Source organism: Plodia interpunctella, chromosome 3, assembly GCF_027563975.2.
Source record: "Plodia interpunctella isolate USDA-ARS_2022_Savannah chromosome 3, ilPloInte3.2, whole genome shotgun sequence".
Taxonomy (NCBI): Eukaryota; Metazoa; Arthropoda; class Insecta; order Lepidoptera; family Pyralidae; genus Plodia; species Plodia interpunctella.
In genome coordinates this window covers 8,778,196-8,804,882 of record NC_071296.1, presented here as the reverse complement: position 1 = coordinate 8,804,882, position 26,687 = coordinate 8,778,196, and the positions used below count along the sequence as shown (strand labels likewise).

At 36.2% G+C, this 26,687-nt stretch overlaps 2 protein-coding genes across 3 annotated transcripts; both read right to left on the bottom strand.

Moving 5' to 3' along the window:
• Nucleotides 1–8,398: 8,398 nt before the first annotated feature.
• Nucleotides 8,399–14,762, bottom strand: cn (cinnabar). 2 transcript variants are annotated; one of them, XM_053769214.2, is made up of 10 exons: nucleotides 14,640–14,762; nucleotides 14,036–14,105; nucleotides 13,326–13,519; nucleotides 12,900–12,948; nucleotides 12,184–12,271; nucleotides 11,532–11,703; nucleotides 10,776–11,027; nucleotides 10,091–10,321; nucleotides 9,418–9,579; nucleotides 8,399–8,818 (listed from the first exon to the last, which is right to left on the bottom strand). In XM_053769214.2, the coding sequence occupies exons 1-10, from the start codon at nucleotides 14,697–14,699 to the stop codon at nucleotides 8,747–8,749; spliced, it is 1,350 nt and encodes a 449-aa protein (XP_053625189.1). In that variant the 5' UTR covers nucleotides 14,700–14,762; the 3' UTR covers nucleotides 8,399–8,746. The 2 variants fall into 2 exon arrangements, with proteins under 2 accessions (XP_053625189.1, XP_064293128.1); XM_064437058.1 differs by lacking the exon at nucleotides 14,640–14,762 and adding an exon at nucleotides 14,238–14,256 and having other exon boundaries at nucleotides 8,615–8,818.
• A 1,098-nt stretch (nucleotides 14,763–15,860) lies between these two features.
• Taf2 (TBP-associated factor 2) lies at nucleotides 15,861–26,618 on the bottom strand. The gene is made up of 19 exons (XM_053769213.2): nucleotides 26,436–26,618; nucleotides 26,298–26,352; nucleotides 26,048–26,211; nucleotides 25,514–25,730; nucleotides 24,978–25,210; nucleotides 24,551–24,728; nucleotides 24,083–24,352; nucleotides 23,625–23,762; nucleotides 23,245–23,525; nucleotides 22,643–22,882; nucleotides 22,167–22,416; nucleotides 21,599–21,761; nucleotides 21,086–21,255; nucleotides 20,382–20,595; nucleotides 19,619–19,820; nucleotides 18,875–19,133; nucleotides 18,325–18,501; nucleotides 17,554–17,682; nucleotides 15,861–16,441 (listed from the first exon to the last, which is right to left on the bottom strand). Exons 1-19 carry the CDS (start codon nucleotides 26,477–26,479, stop codon nucleotides 16,205–16,207), a joined length of 3,621 nt encoding a protein of 1,206 aa, XP_053625188.1. The 5' UTR covers nucleotides 26,480–26,618; the 3' UTR covers nucleotides 15,861–16,204.
• Between the last annotated feature and the right edge of the window lie 69 nt (nucleotides 26,619–26,687).

Sequence of the window (26,687 nt, the reverse complement as noted above, 5' to 3'; positions counted from 1 at the left end):
TCGTATCTTCTAGGAAAATGTGCCAATGTGATCTAACAACTAAGGATGCCCTGGCTGAGAGATGAAAAGAAAACCCTGAGCTTCACGGCTAACAAAGGACCCGGGATAACGCTCAGACGAGCGAAAGACAATATCATAAAATTAGTGAATTTGGATTTGGCGGGAAAAACAGCACATAGAAGCTTTAAGTCTATTCTTTATCTTATCCATATCCGCCGTCAGTCAGCCCGAAGCGCAATAATGGACGCCTACAGGGAACTAGATTGCTGTTGTGTGAAGTTAAATGCGCAGTGAAATTGGTAAAATCTTAGTTGAGATATAGAGCTGTTGTGGTTGTTTTGAGAATTTAAAGTACATACATAATGTTGCACCTTTGGAAAGAGACATTGGGCTAATTGCCGTTTGTAGAGCTTTGTTCCTCTCTGTCAGTAGATTTCATTAGTCACACCACAGCTATGGATAAAAATAAATAGACAATAATCTAGGCTTGTACATCGGGACCGATGGACGTAAACACAGAACCGAGCACATTACACCCAGAACTGCAGAAAAATATCTATCTAGTGAGATACTATAGATAGACACAGATCTATAGTGCGTATATATACAGGGCGTGGAGACCACTGAGGTTATCAAACGTCTAGCTATAGTCATACTTATGGCTATTTTTTTTTTTTTTAAAGTTGGGGTTGACTGTACATGCTAATATGTTACGTTTCGTCCGAAGCAGAGCGGTATGCAAATGAACGAATCTGGAACCATTTGTTGTATGAAATCTGGGTTTTATGAAAATGTAGACGGCCACTCGGTACTCTGAACACGTCTGTCGGATTCTTGCACAAATGCATTTTAAATGAGACCATTACGTAGGGACATTTTATTTTTCTGTTTGTTTAATTATTGTAAGATCAAATAGTTTTGATGCTTCTAGATATATCCTATTATTCATAAATATAAAGCGAACTTTAAGCTAAAGTATGTTTTGTCACTTTAGAAAATCTGGCGTTGACAGAACGAGACAAAACACAGTAAGTATGCTTTATACTTTTTTAAGAACAACAGGGATAGTATATATAGCTGACCATTCATACGTTTTGCAGCTTCTGATCTGAAGTGATCCTAACAAAAATTATTTAAAAATAGTAAATGTGGTCGATAGCTTGCTATAAATGTTCAATTCCATGCAAAATTAATAACATTTTGGCTTGCGGCGTCATATTAACGAGTTTCGCGTCGGAAATTAAATATTGTATTGTACCTTACTTCACGATTTTATCAGATTAGCTTGCAGAATGTTATTTAAATTAGCATAATGTGATTTATTGATTTTATTTTCCATCAACACGCACAACTATTTTCCACCCTTGCTGAAAACAATTCAACTGCACTAAATATAATGGTAAATTAAAATAGAAAATAAAAGCCTGGAAGCACCTACCTATACCTACATACTATCTACATATCTAATTGTAATATTTACATGCTGAAGAATTGTCCTCTCTGTCTGTGTGAATCTTTGATTACTGAAACTGGCTGAGGTGGTACAAGATAGTGTTCGTTACTTGGCATTAACTAATAATTCCAAATTAAGTGTATGCTGGTTATGCGATGATCTACTTATATACGTAGTAATAGTAGATTAGAAGCCAAGGGCTGGAAGGCATCAATTGCAGCCCGAGATATTCAGTTAATTCCTATAGTTCAAGGGTGCAATTGATGCTTACACCCGAGGTAACTACTCTGCTTTGCATCTCGATTGTGAGGTAAGTAGAAAAAAACGTAATTATAAAAAATCCCAATATCTCGGGCTGCAATTAATGTCTTACAACCCTTGGCTACTAATCTACTATTATTGACGACCTCGGTGGCGCAGTGGTAAAGTTCTTGCCACTGGACCGAGAGGTCCCGGGTTCGATCCCCGGTCGGGTAATAATGGAAAATGATCTTTTTCTGATTGGCCCGGGTCTTGGATGTTTATCTATATATGTATTTGTTATAAAATATAGTATCGTTGAGTTAGTATCCCATAACACAAGTCTCGAACTTACTTTGGGGCTGGCTCAATCTGTGTGATTTGTCCTAATATATTTATTTATTTATTGTCTTTACGGATATATTGTTACATTCAACACGTGTTAAAAAATCATGTCTGTGTGTCAACATCAAATTTGACGCTGCAACTCACCCTTAATAATATTGAAGTATGTGAGTATTGAACCAGAGCCGGATTCCCATGGAATGGACTCGTCATTTTTATGATTTAATTAACGCTGTGTTAAAATGCCGCGATTTCTAACAGTGTGTTACTATTTCACATCTTAGTCACAGTTAGCTACCAGGTTAATACCATTGACCTGCAAGATTGTTTGATACAATAGTTGTACTTATTCTTGCAAATTAACAAAACGGGTCATGTATGAGTTGGACTCACGCGTCCAGAGACAGAGTTCCGAAAATTACTAATAAGTAGGTTTTGATTCTTGTAAAATTGGGTAAGTACCAACTTACCTTATAAGTTAAGGTATTAGCGAAGAGGTAGCTTTGAACAAATTTTGTGCTATAAAAGAGGATGGGTTCTATTTAAATCCTTATAATTTTCTCTATGGTTCAAGCCACAAAAATCGAATTAAAAAAAAAATTCTAACATCCCGCAGTCTAAAGCTGAACTATCCCAATTAATATTATAAATAAGTTTGTTTATTTGTTTATTACGTCTTCACTCTTTATTTACTCAACCAATATTGAAATTTCGTACATATATAGTAATGAGTACGGAGAAGGAGAAAGGCTACTTTTCATTCTGAGAAAAGCATAATTCCCGTGGAAAACTCACGCGGGCGAAGGCGCGGGTAAAAGCTACTAGCTAATAAGTATTACCGACATGGACAAGATTCTATGGCCACAATGAATAATTTTCCATTACAAATAAACGTACCTATAATTTGTTTGGATATACATTGATATATTTCATAACCTTGGCATGCCATCCACATCTGCTTGTAAATTCTGATTGTTTGTAGAGAGAATCCCACATGGCCAAATTGTTTGTCTAGTGACGAATGATCTCTATGGGAACAAAATTGTGATTTTCAGTCAATCTATAAGTAAGTACTAAGTTTTTATTAAAATCTTAATTATTACCGGGAACTTTTAATTTTTTTTTTAATTAACGGGTATGCTTTTTGAAGCTTAAGGCAACAAATAAAAATAAATAAATTTTGCCAGACGCATAAGACCTGTGGTCACCAGGTATCTTCGACATAACGAGACTCTTGATTCAGTCTATTCCGTAAGGAATTATGACGTGATACAACCGTGATACTGATTTTGCACTCGAAGAAAAATTCCATTAAAACTCCACAAGAAAATTGGGGCTTAAATGAGCTTTTTATTTCTTCGTCGGGAATTTGCTACGGGCCTCCATTGTGCGACTGATAGATATTGAAATGTTTTCGTTTTTGCCATTGGCAGTGTTTTGACGGACTCTCGCCCAGTCGCCATTGTTACTAAACTCGTTTAACTAGCCTGGTATTAATAGATCAGCGATTGAAACACAAACCACCACACAACGCAGTCGAGATGCACCTGCTTATGCTTATTTGGTTAAGCGTGCGATGAAATTAACGTTTGAGGTTCCGTATGCATACCTATAGCTGAACTATTTATTAATCAACCGAAATATTATCTATACTTACCATAACATTCTGTAAAAAAATCATATCATATAATTTTCTCTTCCTCTTTTCCCGTTCCACATTGGTCAAACCATGGCTGACGACGGGAAAAAATATTTAAAAATGTGAAAGGAACCCCGAAGGCAAAATTCATTTTATCGATTTATGGCATCGATTGCACGGTCACTCCACTTAATCGGTTCGTCCAAGAGATTATATGAACGCAGGCCTTATTAAAACTTTCAATACACTGTAGACTGAATTTCTCGACAATTAACAATGAGATTTGATTGTTATCGGATATAGAACAATCGATATTAAGTAGGTAACAGTTCCGCGAAGCTAATTGACTATGTCATACGTCTTTATTAAAATAATAGTATGTATGTATGAGTAACAAGACCTTAAAATTGATTTCGCAACAATTATTTAGGTACTGGAATTTCGTACAACCGGTACAAGTTAAAAATTTGTACGCAGAAATGTTTTTTTTATCTTGTTCGTATCAGCTCAGTTTGGCATGACGCCTACATTCTCAAAGTCCAAACGACAGTGGTCTATACAGCACATAATGAGCGTTTGCGTTTTGCTCGTTTTCTGTATTCTATATTATCCCGAGAATTGTGGGAGAGTGGCATTTTAATTGGCGGTTGAATCAAAGCGACGATAACCACTGTCCGCGTTTGTCGATTTGCCTGAAAATTTTAGACAAAGGGAAAATACGAATAACAGAAGTTTTTTTTTTTCATTTCAACTCTGACATCTCTATCACTTTCGTCTATGAAATTATTATATTTATATTTCGTATAAATCTAGAAATAAAGGATGTGGAAGGATGGACATAATTAAGTAAGCCATTAGTTACGTCCATGTTACGTCTAAACTTTTAAAACAAAATCGTTGTTATATATATTTTTTTAATGTTGCATATAATTACAGAATTTATGTACCTACGAGTGACGTCTTAACTTAAAGAATACATGTTTTACTTAAAACCTACTTAGGTTCAAGTAATTCTACTTGACAATCGTACTAGAATTCCACAGAAGAATTTTGTGTCTTCACAGTCACAAACGATAAATTTTAACTAAAGTCCGTTTTTTATCATTGATGTCCTAACTAAGCCGGCATACTCGATTTTTCGATTCGTCGCTGGAAGGAATTTAAAGATTTTAGAACGGGAACGCCTCTAACCTCCCACATAACGTTAGGTAAACATTTTATGTAGTAGTATATAGGTTAAAAGTATCTATTTATTTGCAATTTCTGAACACTGAAGGCTTCGATAAAATCGAGAGCATTGCAGTAGGTACAAAATTGGTATTTGCACTACAAAAGGCAATGCTGCTAGCCTTTTGAACACGTTGCCTCAGGGCAATGTCTTTGATGGGTAGTACTTGTTGATCTATGGCTGTACAGTCAACCGCACATCAATCTACCCAAATTCATTGCAAACTCACCGATATTGCCGCGCGCCGCCATAGAGGTTCATATAGGGTAACTTAATGTGCTGTTGACTGCACAATTAGTTGTTTTTTATTAATTTTATTTTTAAGTTTAACTTAGTATAAATTTAAGTTTGTATTTAATTGTGCTTCTTTGTTTTATAGATGAAGTCAAATACATTTTTCAAACACATATTACTGTCTCATCAATCATTGCGACTCGACACTACAAATTGTACTAATTTAGGCAAAATTACACACTCTCAAATAAACATTGTCTGGCACTAATATCCGGTAAAAGATGCCACGTTCTTTCATATTTTAGAAGTTTAAAGTAAATATGTGTACTAAACGCACGTCTTATCAAAATTATGTGCTTAAAAATATATTTAAAACATCTATTATCATTCTGTTAATATCAGTAAGTGTAAAATGTTTTAATTCTAATATTAACTTTAAAGATGATGAATCCAATTTTTCTGCTGCAACATGTATTTTTAATATCATAAAGAACAAAATCTCGTGCAATATTCTATTGAATTTGATTTCAACCAAGAGCAACATCGAGCATCTGATGAAACTTCTAAATACAGAAATTTGCTACAATATTGTTGTAAGAACATCATACACTGAACAATGGTTCTTTATTCCAACCGTCTATATCATAATAGCAAATGATATTGATGAATTATCAAGTGGTATGTTTGATATAGCAAAAAACTTCTTCTGGAAACCCGATACAAAAGCCATTGTTAACATAGTAAGTTTGAAGCAAGAAAATTTACAAGACATCTTTGATATATTCCTTAAATATAAAATGTCAGATATTGTATTAGTAACCAGTACAAGTAACAACACATTGCTACACACATATTTTCCTTTTGATAAAAATAACTGTGGAGAAAAATACGATATCATAACCATTGGAGAGTGTGATAAGAACTCATTGGATCTTACTATTGGGAAGAAACATATTACAGATTTAAGAAATTGTACAATGAAAGTTATGCTGCAGGAGAATTATCCAACAGTTATTATCAATGAAAAGAGGTTTCAATACATTGGTAGACATATCAAAGGTACAGAACAGTCCATATTGACTATATTTGCAGCTCTGGAGGGTATACATTTACAGAATATAGTTTACCCTCCGAAAAATGATATTGGTGAGATTTTGCCAAATGGTACAGTTACTGGTTTATTAAATTATTTACAAAATGGTTCAACGGATATTGTAATAGCTGGATTATCGCTTATGCAAAATCGAGCACAAATATTCGATTTTATTTGGGGCTACAATTATATTTACTATAATTTATTTACGCCAGCGACGAAGGAACAAATCTGGAAAGAAATATTTGACGAATTTGATGCACAAACATGGATCTTAATCATGCTTACATATTTATTCGTCACGGTGGTTTGTTTAAAAATATTAAATATGAAACCTAGGGTATTCATAAAACCAGCACACACTTTTACAGCAATATTTGGAATCTTTTTTTCGGATTTTGGCAACAATGTAATGATGAAGACGAGGCGGTTACGAATCGTGTTAATATTGTGGATTTGGTTTTCATTTTTCATTGTCAACTTTTATAATTCGGATCTGTACAGCTTTTTAGCTCATCGCGTACAAAAAATTAAACAAATAGACGTGAATAATTCGGAGAAATTGGGTTTGAAGCCTTGTATATCTGATAAGGCACGAGGGCATTTCAGACGCGCTTATAATAAACAATTTCCTAAAAATGTTTTCAACGAATGTAATTTAACAGAGACTGCATTTGCCATTGTCGCATCCAGCGATAATTTGTTTTGTGTAGACACGTCCCATGTTTATAATATGTTATCCTATAAATATATCAACGATGATGGCACACGTACAATAGATAAGCATGGTTTCTTTTTACTTGGCCATGTTATCGGTACTATGTACCACGTCAGAGGATTTCCTTTACATGATCGTTTGCAAGACTTAGCGAAGCGTCTATTTGAGACCGGTGTCCTTCAACGTCAGGTCAAACGAATAAAAGTCAAAAGTCGCTCATTTAAACTGAAACCTATTCAAATAATACCAAAGTTTACCAGACTATATCTAAGCGATTTAAGAATACCATTCTTTGTTTTGCTGTTTGGCTATGTAGTATCACTACTCTGCTTCGCGAATGAAGTTTTTGTTGGAGCTTATGTAAATCGACCAAAACGACCATTCATATTGTAAAAGTTTAGCTTAATTCATAAAAGAATTATTTATTTTAATCAATTTCAATCGGCAAAGTCTCTTTCCCGTTCTTTCGAGACATTATTATCATATTAGTTTTAATCTAATCTAATTAGTCTATACTATCCTCTACCTTCCGTAAAAAAATTGGTTTTCACCCATTACACCTCCTTATTCAATAGCATCTATCTAAATTGCAAAATTATTTGCTTAATTTTACTATTAGGTGCACGGAAACTCACGAAGAATTTAGCATGTGCCTATACGTACGTATACCGTTATTGCGAGTAGGTATATGTTCATGATCCGAGCTCGTATGCTCTAAAATTTCGCTCTAGTCAGAATATCTCGAGAGCTATTAGGACCATTAAAAGATTACCCAGTGTCGGCGTGCAGCTGCTAATCTGCCTAGTCCTGGAGTTCTAGATAAGCCTGCACCAGACCCGGATCCAGCAATGTAGGCACAATGGGCATGTTTAGGAACTTAAACTATTTTCATTCAAACTAAACAATTTTGGCACATTTTGTCACATCTCAATAGTGTTATCCAAGTCAATATTTCAAGTTTTTGTTTGTGGTGTACCTCAATCGATGGCACAGAAAAAATAATCTGGGCTATCTCATCTAATTTAAATAAAAACAAGATCATGTCTATCGATATTTTTTTAAATAAAGAGAATATTTTTTGGTGGCTGGTGGCTGTGACCATAACCTTTTTTGAGCTGGATCCGCACCTGGCCTGCACTCCTTTCCTCGGCCATTATCCCGCGAGCTCCGCATATTGAATGAGCGCGAGTAAATGATGTTCAAACTTACTCTGCGATGGAAGTGGGTTGAGATTTATCTAGAGATTTGAGAATGTTTTGCATTCAACACTTATCTGGATTTAAGGATTTATTTTCTCGTTCAGCGGTACTCGTATTGACGACAGAATTAAGTTATACTTAGCTATGCTACAATATTTGTTAAATCGAATGCTCATAATATCTAATGATTTAGCATTAGCATGCATTATTATTATTAGGTACTTATTATAAAATAAAATAGATCAAATCACAATATGTAGTTACTTTATTCCCTTTTCTTATTTTTCGCCGATTTTATGGTAATCTTAATATTATACTTGTACTACAAATAATATATGAATATTTTGTTAACATGATTAAAGCCAGACTAACTTAATTAAAGCCAGTAATTAAGTACAATGAAGTATATAGGAATAATAAATAATACATTTATAATAAATTTTACTGCAGTAATTGTGCAAAAGCTTTTAAAAAATCTGTAATATAACGAGACACTGTATGTACCTATATGCATTCGAGTTTTTGCAGTAATAGTATGTGTATGTTAGTACAATTATATAGAATTTTTGATATATCTCAATACTAAATAACACGTATTTATTTTCTCAGACCATAAACGGTAGCTATTGTAAACATTCCTCCAATTGCAAGGAACGTCGATAAAAGTACCTGAAACAAAAATATTTTTATATAGATTTTCGGTGGTATGTACTATTATTTATAATATATTAGCTATTTACCCGCGTTTCGCCCGCTTAAATGCCCTCGGAAACAATTTTTTCTTCGTATTAAAATGGGATCAGGATAGTTGGAATAAAATATCCATTGCACATTTAAAATACACACAGCGCCATCTAGTGTTTTTGTAATGAGCGCTACCTTTAATAGAATACAGGTATTGCAAATGCCGGGAACGGGAACAAGTTTTTCCGGAATGAAAGGTGCCCTATGTTCTTTCCCTATACTCTTAATTATATATATGCGAAATTTCAAGAAGATTAGTTGAGTAGATAACGCGTAAAGGAATAACAAAGAAACTTTCGCATTTATAATATTACTTGGGATTAGGATTAAATCAGCTAGTGTATGAATATAAGTTTATTGAGTTATACCAAAATGGTTAAAATGCCCAGTACCCAACTTAAAAAAACTAGATCAAAATCGGTTCAGTCGTTTGGCTTTACTACGATGCCAAGGACAGACTTACAGACACACACGTAAAACTTCTAACTCCCCCCTCTCTGTCGTCGGGGGTTAATTAATATTACCTTATTCTGCCACTCTCTGTTTTTGACACACTGGCTGTACGGCATGGTGGAGAAGGTGACGGAGTTGTACAGTGGCACCCAGGTGACGGGCAGCAACCAGAAGATAAAGTCGTCTAGTGCCTTGCGGAGGCGGTATGATGGCCGTGTCACGAGGTCCCGCATCTAAATCAAATATAAGGTGGTACAAATAAAAGGTGGGTTAAATACTAGCTATTGCCCGCAACTCCATCTGGTATATGTGTGTTATGAACTAGGGCCATTCCAAATTTCATCAAAATCGGCCCAGCCCAGTGTTTTAGCCGTTCAAACGTGGCAAACAGAAAAATACACACTTTCGCGTTTATAATATTAGTGTAAAAGTGGATTCATCCAATGTATTTAGCGATATTGTTAAATATAAATCTAAATATTGTGAAAGATGAATTTTACATGACAATTAATGTCGCTTAAAAATAATAATTATGAATTCAAATGAAGCTATATATTTAGTAATATTCCATAGACACATATAGACCATAATTTTCTCTAGAGACTGCAACATGGAGTTTTTAACAATGGGCGTGAAAAGTTTCATTGAGGGCCGCCAACGCATGCCTCCATAGGCTGCGGTGACCATTTCCCATCAGGTGGGACGCACGCTATTTGCTTTCTTAGTAGTATATAAAAAACCTACCTCAATATAATTATAAACAGCCAAATCGCTAATAGCGAACGTATCGACCCATCTAGTCCGGGAATACTCCTCCAACACTTTGGCCACGTCATCGTCATACTTCTGGAACATTCGGTCCAAAATAGTGCAGTCTTCGAAACCAGCATTCATGCCCTGGCCGTAGAATGGCACTACAGCGTGGGCCGCGTCGCCAATGATAAGCGCCTTCTCGCTAATGTTGTAAGGGCGGCACTGATAATAAAAAAATATATATTATTTCGAAGGTTCTAAATGCAGTGCTTTTCAACTGAATTAGTTTGTGATATCGGAACAAATCACACAGTATTTTATAACATGTACAAGTATTTAATGGAATATTGATTATTGAATATGATTAATATTGAATGGAACTTATAATAAAAATATTCTCCGCCTGAATTTTTTTATCTTGTTCTTTCATACTTGGAAAAAAGAAACAGAAACAAAATAATAATGCAATCATTCTGCTGAGGTCAGTAAGGGATAAAATCATTAACAACTAAGTGGCCACATCAGCATACCCAAATAGGGTCAGGCGGTACTAAAACCAGGGTCGAAAAATGTATAGTTAGTTTTTCAAACGAACCCTGAACTGTGAGGGGACGGGAACATGCTCAAATGAGGTATAATAGACAAATGACAGACAATGACATATAGTATAACTCACTTTGACCGAAACCAAAGGGGAAGGGGATCCCGCGAAGAAATCCTCAATCAACTTTTTCTTTCCAATAAGTGGGATGGAATCAGGGAAGTACTGCTGGAAGAATTCCATCAGCCTTTCCTCCGAGTCGAGGTTCTTGAAGTAACTGAACGGCATGAACAGAGTCACGGTCCAGGAGCAATCCTGATTGGGCAGCGCGATCATCATGAAGTTACCGCGAGGCCAAATGTGTAAGTAATTTGCCGGCATCTGAAACTAAATTATTACTCGATATACTATCTGTCTTTTTTATTTGTCTATAGTTTCGTACTATTCGACAAAGGCTATTATCGGAACAAATCACACAGTATTTTGTAACAAGTACGTTATGTAATATTATGTACACTTTTTAAATAAATATATAAATACATTATTTACAATAAATACATACATGCGTGTCAATATCTTTTCACGGTTTATTTATACAAGCAATTCTAGAATTTCGCATACATATACCTAGTTAGGAATACGGAGAAGTAAAAAATCCCGTTCGAAAATCACGTCGGCGAAGCTGCGGCCGAAGCTAAAACTAATACATAAGTATATTTTTTTAAAATAATAATAAGATATAGTTGTTTACTGTGTTAACTATCGTCGAACGCCGACGCGAATGCGCGAATATTGCAAATGAAAAACCAGCAAATTTTCAGCGTTAGTCTGGAGCCGGCATTACGTTGCCTGATAAAGGAATTAGTTATTATTAGAAGTAAAACCACCTACCGAGCCATTTTGATCAGACGGTATACACAGCTCCAGATATCCATGCTCAATGTAAGTCTGGCTGTAGTCGAACAGTGGTTCCTTCATCATAGCCCTCCTGACGGCGGAGAAGGCCCCATCAGCCCCTATTATGAGATCAGCTTGCACTTCTATCGTCTCTTTAGTGTCGGTCCTGGAATTTCATGACTCGTTTTTTATAATTTAAATTTAATCTTTGTGTATTTCCATATCCTACCCTACTAATATAGTAAATATTTGTATTTTTGTTTTCATTGTTTGTAATGAATAAACTTAAAAACCACTGGACAAATTTCAAATTTCTTTGTGCCAAATTTCATCTAACGATTTTGATGAAATTTGACAGAGAAAGACGAGGCTACTTTTTTATTGTCTTCGCAACGGAACACTCAATTACACTTGTGTTAAATTGTGTACACAAATAAAACATAACAGTAGTATAAACAATAGTAATATAATGTGATATCGGATATTACTTCTGTTTATAACTACTACTGTTTTTTTACATTTTTTTAACAAAAATTCCTACGCGAGATGTACCTAAGTAATGTAGGTATTACAGTTAATTTTCCTTTATAATACTTGTTATATTTACGCACGATTTTAATAGGTAGGTACTAGGTACATGACTTACTTCAAAAACTGTAAGCTTCCCCGTTTTAGATTTGCCTCGACCAGCTTATGGTTGAAGTATTTTTCCACATTTTTGTACTTGTCCGATTCTGAAAATAAACGAAAAAATAAATTAAAATAAATAAACAGTAAATGGAAATACTAGTAAAATAAAACGTGTACTTTTCGTCATCACCACGAACCATTTTATTGTCCCCACCGCTGGGGCACTGGCCTTCCATTATCCGTGGACATATTAGCATAATACTTATTAAATACATTGAATAACAAGAGTATAAGAGTTTATCTAAGTTCATTATGTCAAATGTGATGTCAGTGTACCTAAATAAATACTATTACTATGATATTACGTTAAAGTAGGTACGCATCTTAGTTTAACACAAAATCTGAAGAAATTTTGTGGCATATCATTTAAAGTAACTTTAGATGGTCCTATAAAAAATACAAGCTGACCTATTTAGGTGCATAATGATCTATTAGGACAATTTGGTCAGCCTGTATTTTTGATAAATACACAAAATGTGTGCACGCAACAAAGGCACTAAATTCTTCTTCATAAATAAATTAAAATTCTACCTGCATTTTCTAAGTTCTAAATCATTTAAAAAGAGATAACCTACTTCTGATTTTTACGCACACAACATATCAATTATCGCCACTACATTCTATAGCTATAAATAATAAAGAAATTGAAATACCATAGAATAATATACAAACCTTTGAGGAGAGCGCTATTTAAATAGTTTCGGCCAACCGAGAAAATGCTCTGAAAATAAAATAAGTTTATGAGTATCATATTTTTCAAGTCCTTTATTATGTCGGATATTTATATCGCGAAATAGATCACCCATTTTAGGCGGATTCGATACATTGCTATATAATATATAATTGCGGTAAATAAAAACTCTCATACAAATTACGCAATGTTCATTCATTTGCGTCGGCAACTGAGTTCGGCGATAATGTGCAGCCGATATTTGATATCTCATACGCTATAGTCAGCAAAAGTATTTACAATAATACAGAATAAAGACATACACTTAAAAAAATTACATTTAATTCTTCTTTGCGTCACCTATTTAGAGCCAATTGGCTACCTATGACAGTCAAAAGGACGGCAATCTTAAATTTTCTGTCCAATACCTGATTAGTCCTCGCATCGTAAGGTATTTCATACGTGGAGCCGTCCAACCGATGTATTTTTCTAGCATACATGGGGATTCCATGGTCCTTCACGATATGTTCTTCTAGGCCCACGTCCTTCAGGGCTCGGCGGCCCCGCACAGAGAGGGCCAGGTTGATTGACCTGCCTCGGATTTGTGGGGTGTTTCTGATATCTGTCACAAAAATGTTTCATTTTTAAGTAAGCAAATAATAAACGATTTCTATCTTTTATTAGTAAACTGGCGTCCGAGGAATCACACTATCTATTAAAAAACCCCGTATCAAAATCCGTTGCGTAGTTTTAAAGATCTAAGCATACAAAAGGACAGACAGCGAGAGGCGACGTTGTTTTGTACTATGTAGTGATTTGAATCGCCTTTGCACGAAACGTTTAGGTTATAAAACCAAAGGCCATGTCAAGATAAAGCTTGAAAAACACTGACCTAACTTCTAATAATTAGATGCAGTCAACCGCACATCAACCTACACAAATTCATTGCAAATTCGTCCCCGTTACCGCGGCATAAAGATCAATGCAGGGAAACACGACATGCGGTTGACTTTACTATAATGACGCTTTAGGTATATAAGAAGGCTACTATAAAAAGGCTAATCATTTTGCATACAAATGTATCGTCAGAAAAAGTGACTTATCAGTGATCAACTCGTCACGTTATAAATAGTTTTACCTTCTCGGTATTCATAGAGCCGCACGCGATGGCCTCTTTTCACGAGGTAAAGGGCTTCGAGAGATCCAACCTACGGGAGAAATCATTATAATTAAAATATCATAGAGGGTGTGTTCCTAACCATTGCTCAGTCGTCTTCCGTTGTTTTGACGTCCATTGGATCAATGTAAAAATTGTATAGTATCATCATACATCGACTCACCTCAATTTAACCGATAAATAAAACACGCGCTATGTTGTCGCAACGGAACAAGACGGAGCAATGGGGTCAGGTCCAAAGAAAATTTAAGCCACTTTAGCTCAGCACCCATGTCACATATCACATATCTATGTGTACCAATAAAAAAATCGCTTTACGCATCTGTTTCTCAGGAGTTAATCACACAGAACTCGACGTCTTATACATTCTGGTATTGTTTTAGAAATGTATGGAAGAAGGCACTTAAACGTTAAGATAATATAAAATACCTACTGGGAAATTAAATATAAATATGTCAATTTGATAAGCACGTTATAATCAATTAACTTTAAACAACATTTAAATCAAAAAATCTTTAACAAATACATGTTTTATATAATATAACAAAAAATACATAATACTCACTAAACCTCCTCCAACAATCACTACATCCATAGATTTGGCATTTCCATTCGGCATATTCATTTTCAAACACTTTTATACACAAAATTTATATATACAGATTAATTTGTTATCCTAATTGACGAGCATTGAGACGCGTGTAAAGGCTGGGGCACAACGCAGTAACTGACAACACTACAAACTAAACAGAGAAGTTATGATTTAATTATACCTAAAATACAAAAGTATAAGCACAATCTAAACTACCTTGTATGCGTTTACAACATTAAAAAATAAATTCCCTACCCCGTGGACCCTGTGAGAAAAATTACATGGAGTATTTTTTAACAATTTAGCTGCCTCATTAAGTGAGCATTAAACTTATATTGTATGAAGACTGCTTAGTTTTGTTGAGCCACCTATCAAGTCGATAATGTATACGGGTTCAATTCGATCAATTTAGAAAATATTGTATTTGGGCCAGTACTGTAGTATTATATCTAGGCTCCACATCGTCACTGGACAGATGCCGACGCGAAAGCATATTCACGGCAATGAAAAATCACCAATGTATACCGAATTGGCCAAAGTTTGGCGAACTGTTTGCAGATAGTGTGGATATATACTACGATTATCTACCTGGAAGCCGGAACTTTTTAGGCTACACTTGAAATATGATCTCGGGTTACTCGAGCCGCAGCCGCAGTATAAAGTTTCTAACATAAGGTGTTCCACTCGTGACTTTCTATATTCGTTCTGATTGTCTATATTGTACCGATTATAATTAATTGTGAATATACTCGTTATTTCATTATTTCTTGTTTCGTCTTAAGTACTCAAAAATTTTCTACTTTACTGATTTATCTCAAGCCGCCTTATATGTATAGAGAAATTCAGTTAGACATTATAAAGGAACACTTCGAAAATAATGCAGGAGAATATGCGATATGTTTCGTCACTTATTCATTCTCTCTCTCTCTCATTTGAGTATGTCCCGGTTCCTTCCTCAGCGAGGGATTCCTTTACTTCGCATAAATGTCATTCATATTTTTATCAGCATTGATGTCGTAATGAATGACTTTAAAATGTTGTGTCATTAATTAACAAGCACGTGGCATCTTGATCCCCACCAAAAGATCGAAGAGGAAAAAATGATCTTCGATGCCCCAACGGATGTCTAGTCGGTGGAACACTGAGGAATAAGGGCTACGATACGTTACAATACAGCTAAAATTAATACAAACATTTAATAGAAATATATTTTTATTATTCTTATATCCGTCTTTGTTACAATATTCGAGTCTTCACCATGTGGCTCATTATACTTAGTACTCAAATTATAGGTTTCCAAAAAACATAATATAGTGACCGTATCCGAAAGATAATGAATTCTAGAATATTCTAACAGTTCTTCTCATTCGCTCTAACCCATTCAAACGATGATAACACTAGGCATTAAAGAAACAAACAATTTCTCTAATCTCTTTGTCAAATACAGACGGAAAAATACCGTAGCAACAAGCGGTATTTTGCCAATTTTCCTTACTACTCTAACACATACATTCATCTCGCGTACACAATTTATTTGTTCAGAAACTCATATTACTAGGCATTGAGGAAACATCTTCAGAAGGGCTCTGGCTGGAACTAAACGAACTTAATGTTTCTCTCGTCTCCTCTTTAATTTTTAGATGTTCAGTGCTAGATGGAGGCCTGGGTAACATCGAGCGATCTCTGTCTTTGTGCTCCTTTGCCTTGTCCTTGCTGCTGTGTTTGTGTTTATGCTTATGTTTGTGCTTCTTTTTCTCTTTCTTCTTCTTCTTGGCCTGGAATTATGTTGCGTGTTATACTATTGTTTTATTGAGATATACAAAATAACAGTATAGCATGACGATAAGAGAGAAAGAAGAGTCATATAGCTACAAGTAAGAACAGAAGATTATGTAACAATCAATTATACTTATTTTGTTACTAATCTTTAATAAATTATACTTATTTTGTTCTAAATCTCATATCGCGGATGTTCGTGATTATAAATATATGTTTTTATCAGTAGTTAGATAATTATTAACCCGCCGCGTAGTATTTCGCGATCGAGGGATATTAATATTTTCAAAACGGCAAATTAAAGATGCATGAACACAGACATTGCAAGATTATTAGGAAAAAATTAAAACATTTTAACAAACCCTAATCACATATTTATATCAAGAATAACAGATTATTTACCCAAACAATAAATGATAATGTTGTTATCATGAATAAATAATTATTCTGATTAAAATATTTATCACTGGCCCAACCTTGAATACTCATCTTAACAATTATACTATTGAAAAGATTACTTCGCAACACATTAGCCTAATTTATTAGGCTAAGTTATCATAATATTTAAGTTATAAACGTGTTAACAAAATATATCACATAGCTATAGTAAAATTTTAAGTAATTTATCAAGGCACGTCTGCATACATCAACAATCGAGGCACAAAATATTGTTTTCTTGCTCTCGCTCGGTTTATATGAGCGAGAAGAACTACGCTATATCACTCGGTCAATGGAATAATTGAGACACTCGATAATGTAACGCCCATGGATTTAGTAAGTACTCGGAGTACCTACTAATTGCATGGTAAAGCCCTTCAGTTTTGAAACGTGTAAACATTCTACGTTTTAGTGAGAATTTCGCAATCAAATTCCTTTGACAACTTTGTGAATTCAAACTAGGAACACTATTTTTGTCTCACTCTCACGTACGACGGTAAACCGCACGACGACCAATGATTTATCTATGTTTTAATGACCCAGAAAGATTTTTTTTCAAGAAGAAACTATTCTATGATCATGTTCACGGGTAAAAGGTTAATGGCATAAATTTAATGAGGTCTATATACCCAACAGTGGGGTATAAAGAGCTGACGACGATAATAATAGTTACCTTAGGAGCGCCGATGTCATCTTTGTCGTGTCGGAACATGCCGGGTTCAAACCCGATGGGTCCTGAAGAGCCAGGGATTCCAGGTAACGGCACCGCGTTGTCTGATACGTACTCGCGCTTTGTGTCATCCTAATTATGAAAAAAATAATTAGCTCGATGTTAAGCGTGACGACGACCTCGGTGGCGCAGTGGCAAAGTTCTTGCCACTGAACCGAGAGGTCCCGAGTTCGATCCCCGGTCGGGTCATGATGGAAAATGATATTTTTCTAATTGGCCCGGGTTTTGAATGTTTATCTATATATATATTTGTTATAAAATATAGTATCTCTGAGTTAGTATCCCATAACACAAGTCTCGAACTTACTTTGGGGCTAGCTCAATCTGTGTGATTTGTCCCAATATATTTATTTATATTTATTTATAAGCGTGACGAGCTTAAGGCCCGACCACCCGCAGCCGTCCTATATAGTTATGTCAGAAAAGTGCTGACTTGCAGTGAATGTGGACGCACTTTAAAATGTAAGCTCATTAAAGTAAACAATATAATTAGAGATACAATACGCGCCGCAAAAGAACCTCACTCTAAAACAGCGCCTCTAGCGGTCAATTAATTTCCGTCAGCCCACATTTAACTCACATGGTCTCTTGCACAAAGTGTAGGTAGAAAACACACGAATATAAAATAAGTTATTTAAAAAAACTGAATACAAAACAAAGGGTATAATTTCCAATCGTGGAAACTATTTTCAAAAATTGTAAATAAGTACTCACCACACCAAACATATGTGGATTGACATCCTGCACAGTGGTGACGTCAACTTTGACGTCTTCCTCTTTGATGCTGGACAGCGGGACAGGCAGACCATCGTCTTTGATATCGGTCTCCATCAGAGGAGGCACTACCGACTGGGACTCTGTTATGGGACCCACGTCAGGTTCCAATTTTATCTGACAGGTAAAAAGTATTTAAAAAACGTGTAGACAGATTTCTGTCATGGTTTTTCTTAAAAACAACATGGATTTCTTCAAACAGATCGTGAAAAGATGCATTTAGAGCCGACAACGCGCGTGTGACATAGGCCATCATCACATGACCATCTAGCTGCATGTCTGTTTGTTAAACAGTGCAAAAACTCATTGAAATGCTGTAATAAAAATGACAAGTCACATGCATAAAACATAGAGAAAATAACAAAATGGCCGTCAAGTACAGACGTCACACAGAAAGTTATAGACATCGTCATACAATCAATTGTGTTCAAATCAAACTAGAATAAGAAACACGTATTAGTAATACCTACACGAGGAGAAAAAAACTTACGCCATCTTGAATCTCCTGCTTAATCGCCGGCTGCGTCTCAATTTCTTCCCATCTCTCTTTCTCCCTATCCCGCTCCCGCTCCCTTTCTCTTTCTAATCTCTCGCGTTCCTTGTGTTGCATTTGTTTCATCATGGCCTGTATTTCGGGCAACGGCACGCAAATCGGTCGCTTCGGCCCATACAAAGTGTAATACAGGTCGACAAGGTCACACCTTAACTTTGCATCGTTTGATAAAAGACTATTTATGTTGTTCCATAACCTAAAACAAACAGGAGTTCATTTTTATTACCTAGTTTTAATTTTTTCTCAAAATTATCTTTTCTAATTAGTAGTAAATAATGCTAGATTGATCACAACTACTATGAAATCGTAATGGTGGAGGGAGACTAATGACGACATCTCATTCGTCAAACTCTCATCAAATTCACTCTCTCTCATCAAAACACTCACTCCAAAAGTTTTTAGTCAAGATCGCGAGCCAGTTCAGTCAACTTACCTATGCACCACAGCCTCAGTGTCCAGACGATGTCACACCACGAGCCAGTTCGGTTAACGTACCTGTGCACCACAGCCTCGGTGTCCAGGCGATGTCTCACCACGAGCCAGTTCGGTCAACGTACCTGTGCACCACAGCCTCGGTGTCCAGGCGATGTCTCACCACGAGCCAGTTCGGTCAACGTACCTGTGCACCACAGCCTCGGTGTCCAGGCGATGTCTCACCACGAGCCAGTTCGGTTAACGTACCTGTGCACCACAGCCTCGGTGTCCAGACGATGTCGCTGCGCGCGCTCGAAGGGCGGGTTGCTGATCAGCAGCCGCGCCAGCCCGTGCCGCACGCCCGGGTCCGCGTCGCTCTCCACTGCCGTCAGTAGAGCTGACAGGTCTTCCGGCTTGCCGTCCACCCGCACGAAGTCTACTAGGCATTCAAACGCGGCCAACCTCACGTCTGACAACGATTATTAGATTTCAACGTATGTGAGAAACGGTGAATGAGAAATTATCAAGTAGCTTAAATAGGGCGACGTTGGGAATTTTAGGTATTCTTAGCTAAAATTTCCAACGTCGTCCTATTTAATCTTCTATTTATCTTTTACAAATATACTATTTACACATTTTTACCCTTTATGAGGAGTCGCGAAACTCGAAGATTACGAGTTAGATAGTGGATCTGTAGAATTGAGGTTCATAAATAGTCACAGATTGCTTGCTAGCCTGTAGCCTATGTAAAAAGTCTATAGTTGATAACTCTTTTCCCCTAAGTTGCAGACATTCGCAAAATATCATAACAGCAATTCTTATCACAATAAAATAATATTTTTTTAATTAAAAAAAAAAACGATCTCTATATATGGATAATAAAACTCTCGTCTATTGAAAAACTAGGTTCTCTATATTAGAATACCCAGAAGGACAAGTAAACATCAACACAAGTCTCTGCTTACCTACCAACATCGTAAACAGTTGATAATATTTATGTATGTAGGTATGTATGTATAGGTAAACTCACCAATATATTGTCCATACTGGGCATAAGCCCTGAATATGGTGGGAATGCTCGGCAGATGGCCACACTGCTGCAAGCGGCGGATCGCCCGCAGACAGCTCACTGACACAGTGTTCTTGTAGCATGGCAACACTTTCTCCAAATTCAACACTCTCGTTATTTCTTCTAACACCAGTTTTGTGTCGGCCGACAGCGAATCCGCAGTTATGGGCGCACCCTAAAAATGCGAGAATCTTTTTATTAATTTTAACTGTCACCCGAGTATTTTCCCGGTTTTTTTTTCCAGCTGCAGAACGTCTGAGCCCAGGGGCCACTTTCCTATTTTTCCTTATCCACTTCGCATGATCTTCGGTATCTTTAATTTCCTTGTCGTGCCTTTAGAAAAAAGACGCGGTGACCATTCACCGCGTCTTTTTTCTAAACATACATATGGCAACACATAATTATATACTGTGTTGCATATAGGAAATTTGACACAAGATAATATATAAATCTATACTATTATTATAAAGAGGTAAGCGTTTGTGAGTTTGTATGATTGAGGCGGGTAATTTCCGAAACTACCGAACCGATTTCAAAAAATCCCATTAGAAAGATACATTATCCAAAATAGGCTATATTTATCTCAAAATTCCCACGGGAGCGAAGCCCCGGGCAACATTTAGTAATTAATAAATTAACTGTTAATAATTTAATTTAATACTCACAGGTTGCAATACTGATATGACAGGTGTAATGGTAGCAGCTAAAGCGTCCACCAACGCAGCTTTATAATAGTTGTCCGAAAAATGATTCTTAGAGTTGTCGTTATACTTGAACAGGTCCAGCAGGAACCGAACTACCTCTGGAGGACATATGCCGTGAATGTTTCGTAAACCTGAAGAAAAATCACATTACGTTATTTTACTATGTTTCTATATATACTTGAAAATATTTATTTCTCACTGTTCTTGAAAAAACTGAAACTATTTAACTGAACTTTTAGTAGTATATTTTTATTAATACGTAATTGCAGCAAAATAAGTTAAAAATTTATGATTTTTTCAAATGGCACGTAGCGATCCGACAGGCTAATAAAGTCACGATATTTTTATGGTTTTTAAAAATTATATCTTATGTAATTAATTTTAAATTTTCGCGTTTCATTATCAAATATAAATATTGAATGTGTAATGAGGCGAGAAACAAATAGGTTATCTAACGATCTATGAAACATTTACCTGCCATTGCGACGGGTATGGTCTTCTGCAGGAAATAATGTTGCAGATTATCGAAATTGTTCTGTTTTATTATATGCGGCGCTGAGAATGAGCCAAACATCTTGCGGAATATCGTTAACATTGCCGGCGGGCCCGCCCACGAACTGATCATTGCGTTCGCTACCTAAAAACAACAAATTATAACAAAATGGCTGTTCTGTAGGGGTGATTGTGGAAGTTTGCATGCGCACAGAATCCCACTGTTCAAATTCTACACAGGCCTTATGAGTTTTTATGTTAATTTAACTCATGTACGGTAGTTTTCATTAGACTGACTTGCTTATGGTGAAAGAAAATAAATCACACAGATTGTTATCAAAAAAGTTCGAGACTTGTATTTATAATACACAAACTCAACGAACAAGACAAACGTTCAAAAACCAGGTCAACCTGAAAAATATCATTTTCCATTTTGACCTAACCTGGGATTGAACCTGGAATCTCCTGTGTAACAGTCCGGCACGATGACTACAGGCAGGCTGGAAGGATGCAGGCTAAACATAGATCGTCTGAAAAGAAAACATCATACCTTGGTCAAACAATGCGCAGCTCTGCACCTAATCTTATAATACGCGTGTTCGTTCTCTATGGTATCCGTGAGGGCTTTCCTTGTCGATGGTTCTGGATAATTGTGCAACGCGTCTATGGCCTCGCTTTGAGCTGTGACGTCACGTTCGTGTCGCAATTGGTACTGCCATTGGTAGTCCGGCTGGGATATCACGGTGCTGCGCAAGAGCGACATCTCGGGGTCGAGACGGATCCAGAGTACTGGAGAGTCACTGAAAATATAATGTTAGATCATAAACATCATCAACCTTACTTAAAAATAAAACAAACAACGCAAAACGGTGGTAGTTAAGCAGTTAAGACGCCTGATAACCGAAAGTTATCCCGAAATTCCCACGGGAGTGAAGCCCCGGGGCGCAACTAGTATAACTATAAGAAGAACTATAGAAAACTACTATTTACTTTAATACCACCCACAAAAAATATAACCAAACTCACTCCATAGCCGACAGATCCATATCGACTTCTTCTCCAGTACACAGTGGTATCTTCTTTTTCTTATTCCTTCTGTTCTTGCTGTGGCACGTGATGTCCGCCTTGACGACCGTGTTCTCTATCTGCAGCGTGTGTTTGAATGTGCCGTCCAGTTCCTGCAACTGCACTAGTAGGGGGCCGACGTATTTGCGTATGCCCCGGTCGTGGACGTGGTCTTGACGGATCTCCAGCTCGATCGTGTTTCTGTTAATTAAATAAATAGTATAAGTACTATATTTTACGATAGATAAATGAGAGTGTCGATGATATGTAAGAGCTAGAACTATCAGTAAAAGATAATTCAAACCTCAGGACTTCAATGGAGGACCAGGATGTGACAACCATGAAGGGCAACATAAAAATTATAAATGTATATTTTTAGACGGACCTTGTAAAATTTTGAAAAGAAACGGTAAATTTATTATATTTTTGTAAATTTGTCGTACAGTCAACCTCTGCTAATATCAGTTACCCTGCATGAACTCTATGCGGTGGCAATAACTGCGAATTTGGAATTATTTTGAGTAGCTTAATATGACTGCACTCTAAAGCCATAGAATTCTTACCTTTTCCGATTGAAAACTGAAGTGAGATGGAATTTCGCGTGTCCGCCCGTCCGGACCCACTGATCAACGAACACGGCCATATGTTTCCCTGTCACCGTGAATATTGCTTTCACAAATGAATTAGTTGATAACAGCAGCTGGCCCCAAAGTCTACTGCCGATTTTCGTGTTGGCCGCTTGCGTGGCCAGAGACAATTGCTTGTTGAAGACTTGTAGTAACAGCTCTTGGCCAATACGCTGCTCCAACATACGCAGTACCAGGTGCGATTTTTTTCGCATGACCTGTAAAATAAAGTAAGTCAAAGGTTATTTTCGTTGTGTTGTCGATTTCCGAGCTCAAAATACCTAAACAAATGGGGTTTAGTATACAGTCAATATTACCTCCATATATCTAGGAGACATGGTGTGGACATTCCGCACGGGGAAGTAGAAATCCTTGACGTCAGGACGCGCGCCCGTGGCGGGCGGCTGCCACGGATCCAGAATTATTCCGCCGTATTGCTCTTCGTAACTCACCACCTGTTCGTATTACATTTTTTACTAATAGCTGTTGCCCGGGGTTCCAGATTTTTCATATTTGGAAAATTTACTGCTGACATAGTACAACTCAAATAATAAAAAGAGAACTTTGTAGTTTTATTTTTTTTTATTTTTTTCATTTTTTATTAGATGTTATATTTTTTTTTATTGTAAAAAGATGAGACACCTTAACCTTGGCTATTTAAATTATTATACTACTAAAGTCTCTCTCTCTCATTTGATGGTTTTCACAGTTTCTATCAGAGCCACAAAGCGCAGGAGCAACTTAATTATGTCAAATAAGTAACGATTAATATTACCTCTTGCAGTTCCTGATGAATCCAATATCTATACTCATTATTCCCGAAACACTTCTTAATGTACAAAGCGCAGAGGTAATTCGGTATACCCTTAGCGAGCCACAAGTCAGACCAGTTCTGCATTGTGATGAAACAGCCGAAGAACTGTTCGGCCACGGCTTGGGCCATGGCCCGGCGGCTGATGTAGCCCTGGTCGATGATCGCGATCGAGTGGAGAAGGTGGGTGCTCATTATTGACATGGTCGTGTAAGCTGTGGCATCTTCTTCCGTCTGAAACAATGCAATTATATGAATTAAATACAAAATTTTCATATTTATTTCCTGGCAATATAAGTGAAGGGTGCCCATGTATCTCATTTTTTCACCCTTTGATATAAATTCCCTTTACAATCAAAAATAAAGAGATGGAGTCAATAAGTTCAAATATTAGTTAAAATAATATTGTAAATAAACAAAATATCAACTCACCTCATCCACAAATACTTGTTTGTAGCAAGGATATGGGTACCTTGTAGACAAAGTTTCTTCATAAAACTCAAAAGCTTCATGTAATGTCCTTACTGTGTTCTTCAAAATTTGTAACAAATGTGGCAGACAATAATGGGTCACTTCATTCATGAATGGATCAACAAATGTCTCGAAAGGACTAAAAAAAATATTACATGATAATTATGTAGCTAACAATACTATAGTGGTAAAGTCGCCTTTCCATTCTTAAACAGTAATCAAACTATTTCACCATACTAAAAATATTGTAAAATCCATATTTAAAAAAAGTATTTTAAACCCTTGTGTTCTATAAAGTAGAACATGGTGATAAAATTAGAAGGGTACAAATCAATTCACATGTTTAATTAGCTATATTTTTATCATGCTGATAAATAACTAAACTTACCCAATAGCCAAACCTATGTTAGGTGCACAAGCTGGTGTGTTCACTACATAATGGAATGTCTTTCGTCGATGGTCCGGAGTGAATATCACATCAACCAACTCCCCACAAGACACTACAGTTAAACTCTCATCAACAGTGAACTCCAGCTTCCAGGTGCATGGCTCAGCATAGCTGTCCACGCAGGGGAACCAGAGGCGGGAAGAGTGGCCGTAGGTGAACATGTGAGCTGATTTCTGAAAAATAGCAATGATGGTCATTTCTAGACAGTAGTTTTTCATGTGTGATGAATGTCGCGTGTAAAAATCTATGTTGAATACATAGATACTGTTCAAAGACATATGCAACACGAAAATGTGAGTGGGGGTGAGTAAGAAATATACATTATGTGTATATGCCATATGGACTAAGTCCATAGATGTACATAAATTTTGTAATTTTGTGCAATAAAGTTTTTAAATAAATCAACAATATTTGAGACTATAAATTTTAGATGAATATAAATTCAAATTATAGATAAATATAAAGGACAAGCATACCTCCACAAGACTCCCTTCTCCTTCAGGCACAACAAAGTGCATGCCACCTTGCGGCGACTCCAAAGAGAACTCGATTCCAATCCGCAGCCCTCTTCCCTCCCCCACCAGATGGGCAGCTTCATCAGGAACTTGGATGTGAAGTTCGCCTGAATTGTGATCTGGGTCTATTTTTTGAGCCGCTGCTAAGTGATACTGAGAGAAGACTTCCAATGATCTCCTATGAAACAGATTTTAGATACTTATTATTTTCCCACATACAGTTTGTCAATAAAGAGAAGAAACTGGGAACCAAGTAACAAACTTTTAAACCAAGCCATAATGGTCAAGATTTGATGATCAACACCCATTCTTCAATTGATTGACAACTGAACTTTTAAACTTTAAGTAGCTACCTACTAACTTTAAGTAGGTACTTTTAAATGTCATTCCCTCCAAAATGGCACTTAGCCATGGTAAAGATCAACTTTAAGTTTTTATATAGCAAAAGTCTAAGCTTTTTCAGCATCAATTTCAATGGAATATAAATATACTCACGTATTGGGATCAGCCTGACAGATATCGAGAAATGGATCACAATATTGAAAATTGGCTTCATACTGATCATTCAGACATACACGATAGATGCGACACTGTTTAGCATTGAGCCGAATGTAGCGTAAGTTATCTTTAAGTGGAACAATCGTCAGTTCTACAAAACCCTAAAAAATAAACAGAGGAACAGTATGTAAGTATTTTATAATTTCTTAACATTACAAAGGGTTACTTTTGATAGAAAAACACTTACAATAATACTCCTCCTTTCAAAGCTTATTCCAGTTAAACTTAATATCTGATGAGCTGTAATAGTTAAATATGTAAATAAATAATCTGACATAAAATCAGAATTATTATTTTTTATATAAACATACTAAAAGATACTTATAATTTAAACGGTCTGCAGTTATCACCAGTGCGTTCTTTCTTCATTTTGTTTGAATTTATGGGCTGGTTAATAAATACGATATCGTAGCATTGTATTAAGACAATAATTTATTTAACTACTGATCCACAATTTCACAAAAAAGAACCAAACTGTAAAGTGCATAGAAAGCTAATCAATGCTCTATCAATCATTACTACTCAACTCTCAACTCAACAGTTAACATAACAAATCAAAGTCAACGTCATGACGTTA

Coding starts and splice junctions, on each gene's coding strand:
- cn (XM_053769214.2), bottom strand. CDS start 14,699: ATGAATATGCCGAATGGAAATGCCAAATCTATGGATGTAGTGATTGTT. Junction 14,106..14,639: donor TGATTGTTGGAGGAGGTTTA/GTGAGTATTATG, acceptor TTTCTCCCGTAG/GTTGGATCTCTCGAAGCCCT. Junction 13,520..14,035: donor GCTCTATGAATACCGAGAAG/GTAAAACTATTT, acceptor TTTTTGTGACAG/ATATCAGAAACACCCCACAA.
- Taf2 (XM_053769213.2), bottom strand. CDS start 26,479: ATGAAGAAAGAACGCACTGGTGATAACTGCAGACCGTTTAAATT. Junction 25,211..25,513: donor GAGAAGGGAGTCTTGTGGAG/GTATGCTTGTCC, acceptor GCTATTTTTCAG/AAATCAGCTCACATGTTCAC. Junction 24,729..24,977: donor AACATAGGTTTGGCTATTGG/GTAAGTTTAGTT, acceptor TATTTTTTTTAG/TCCTTTCGAGACATTTGTTG.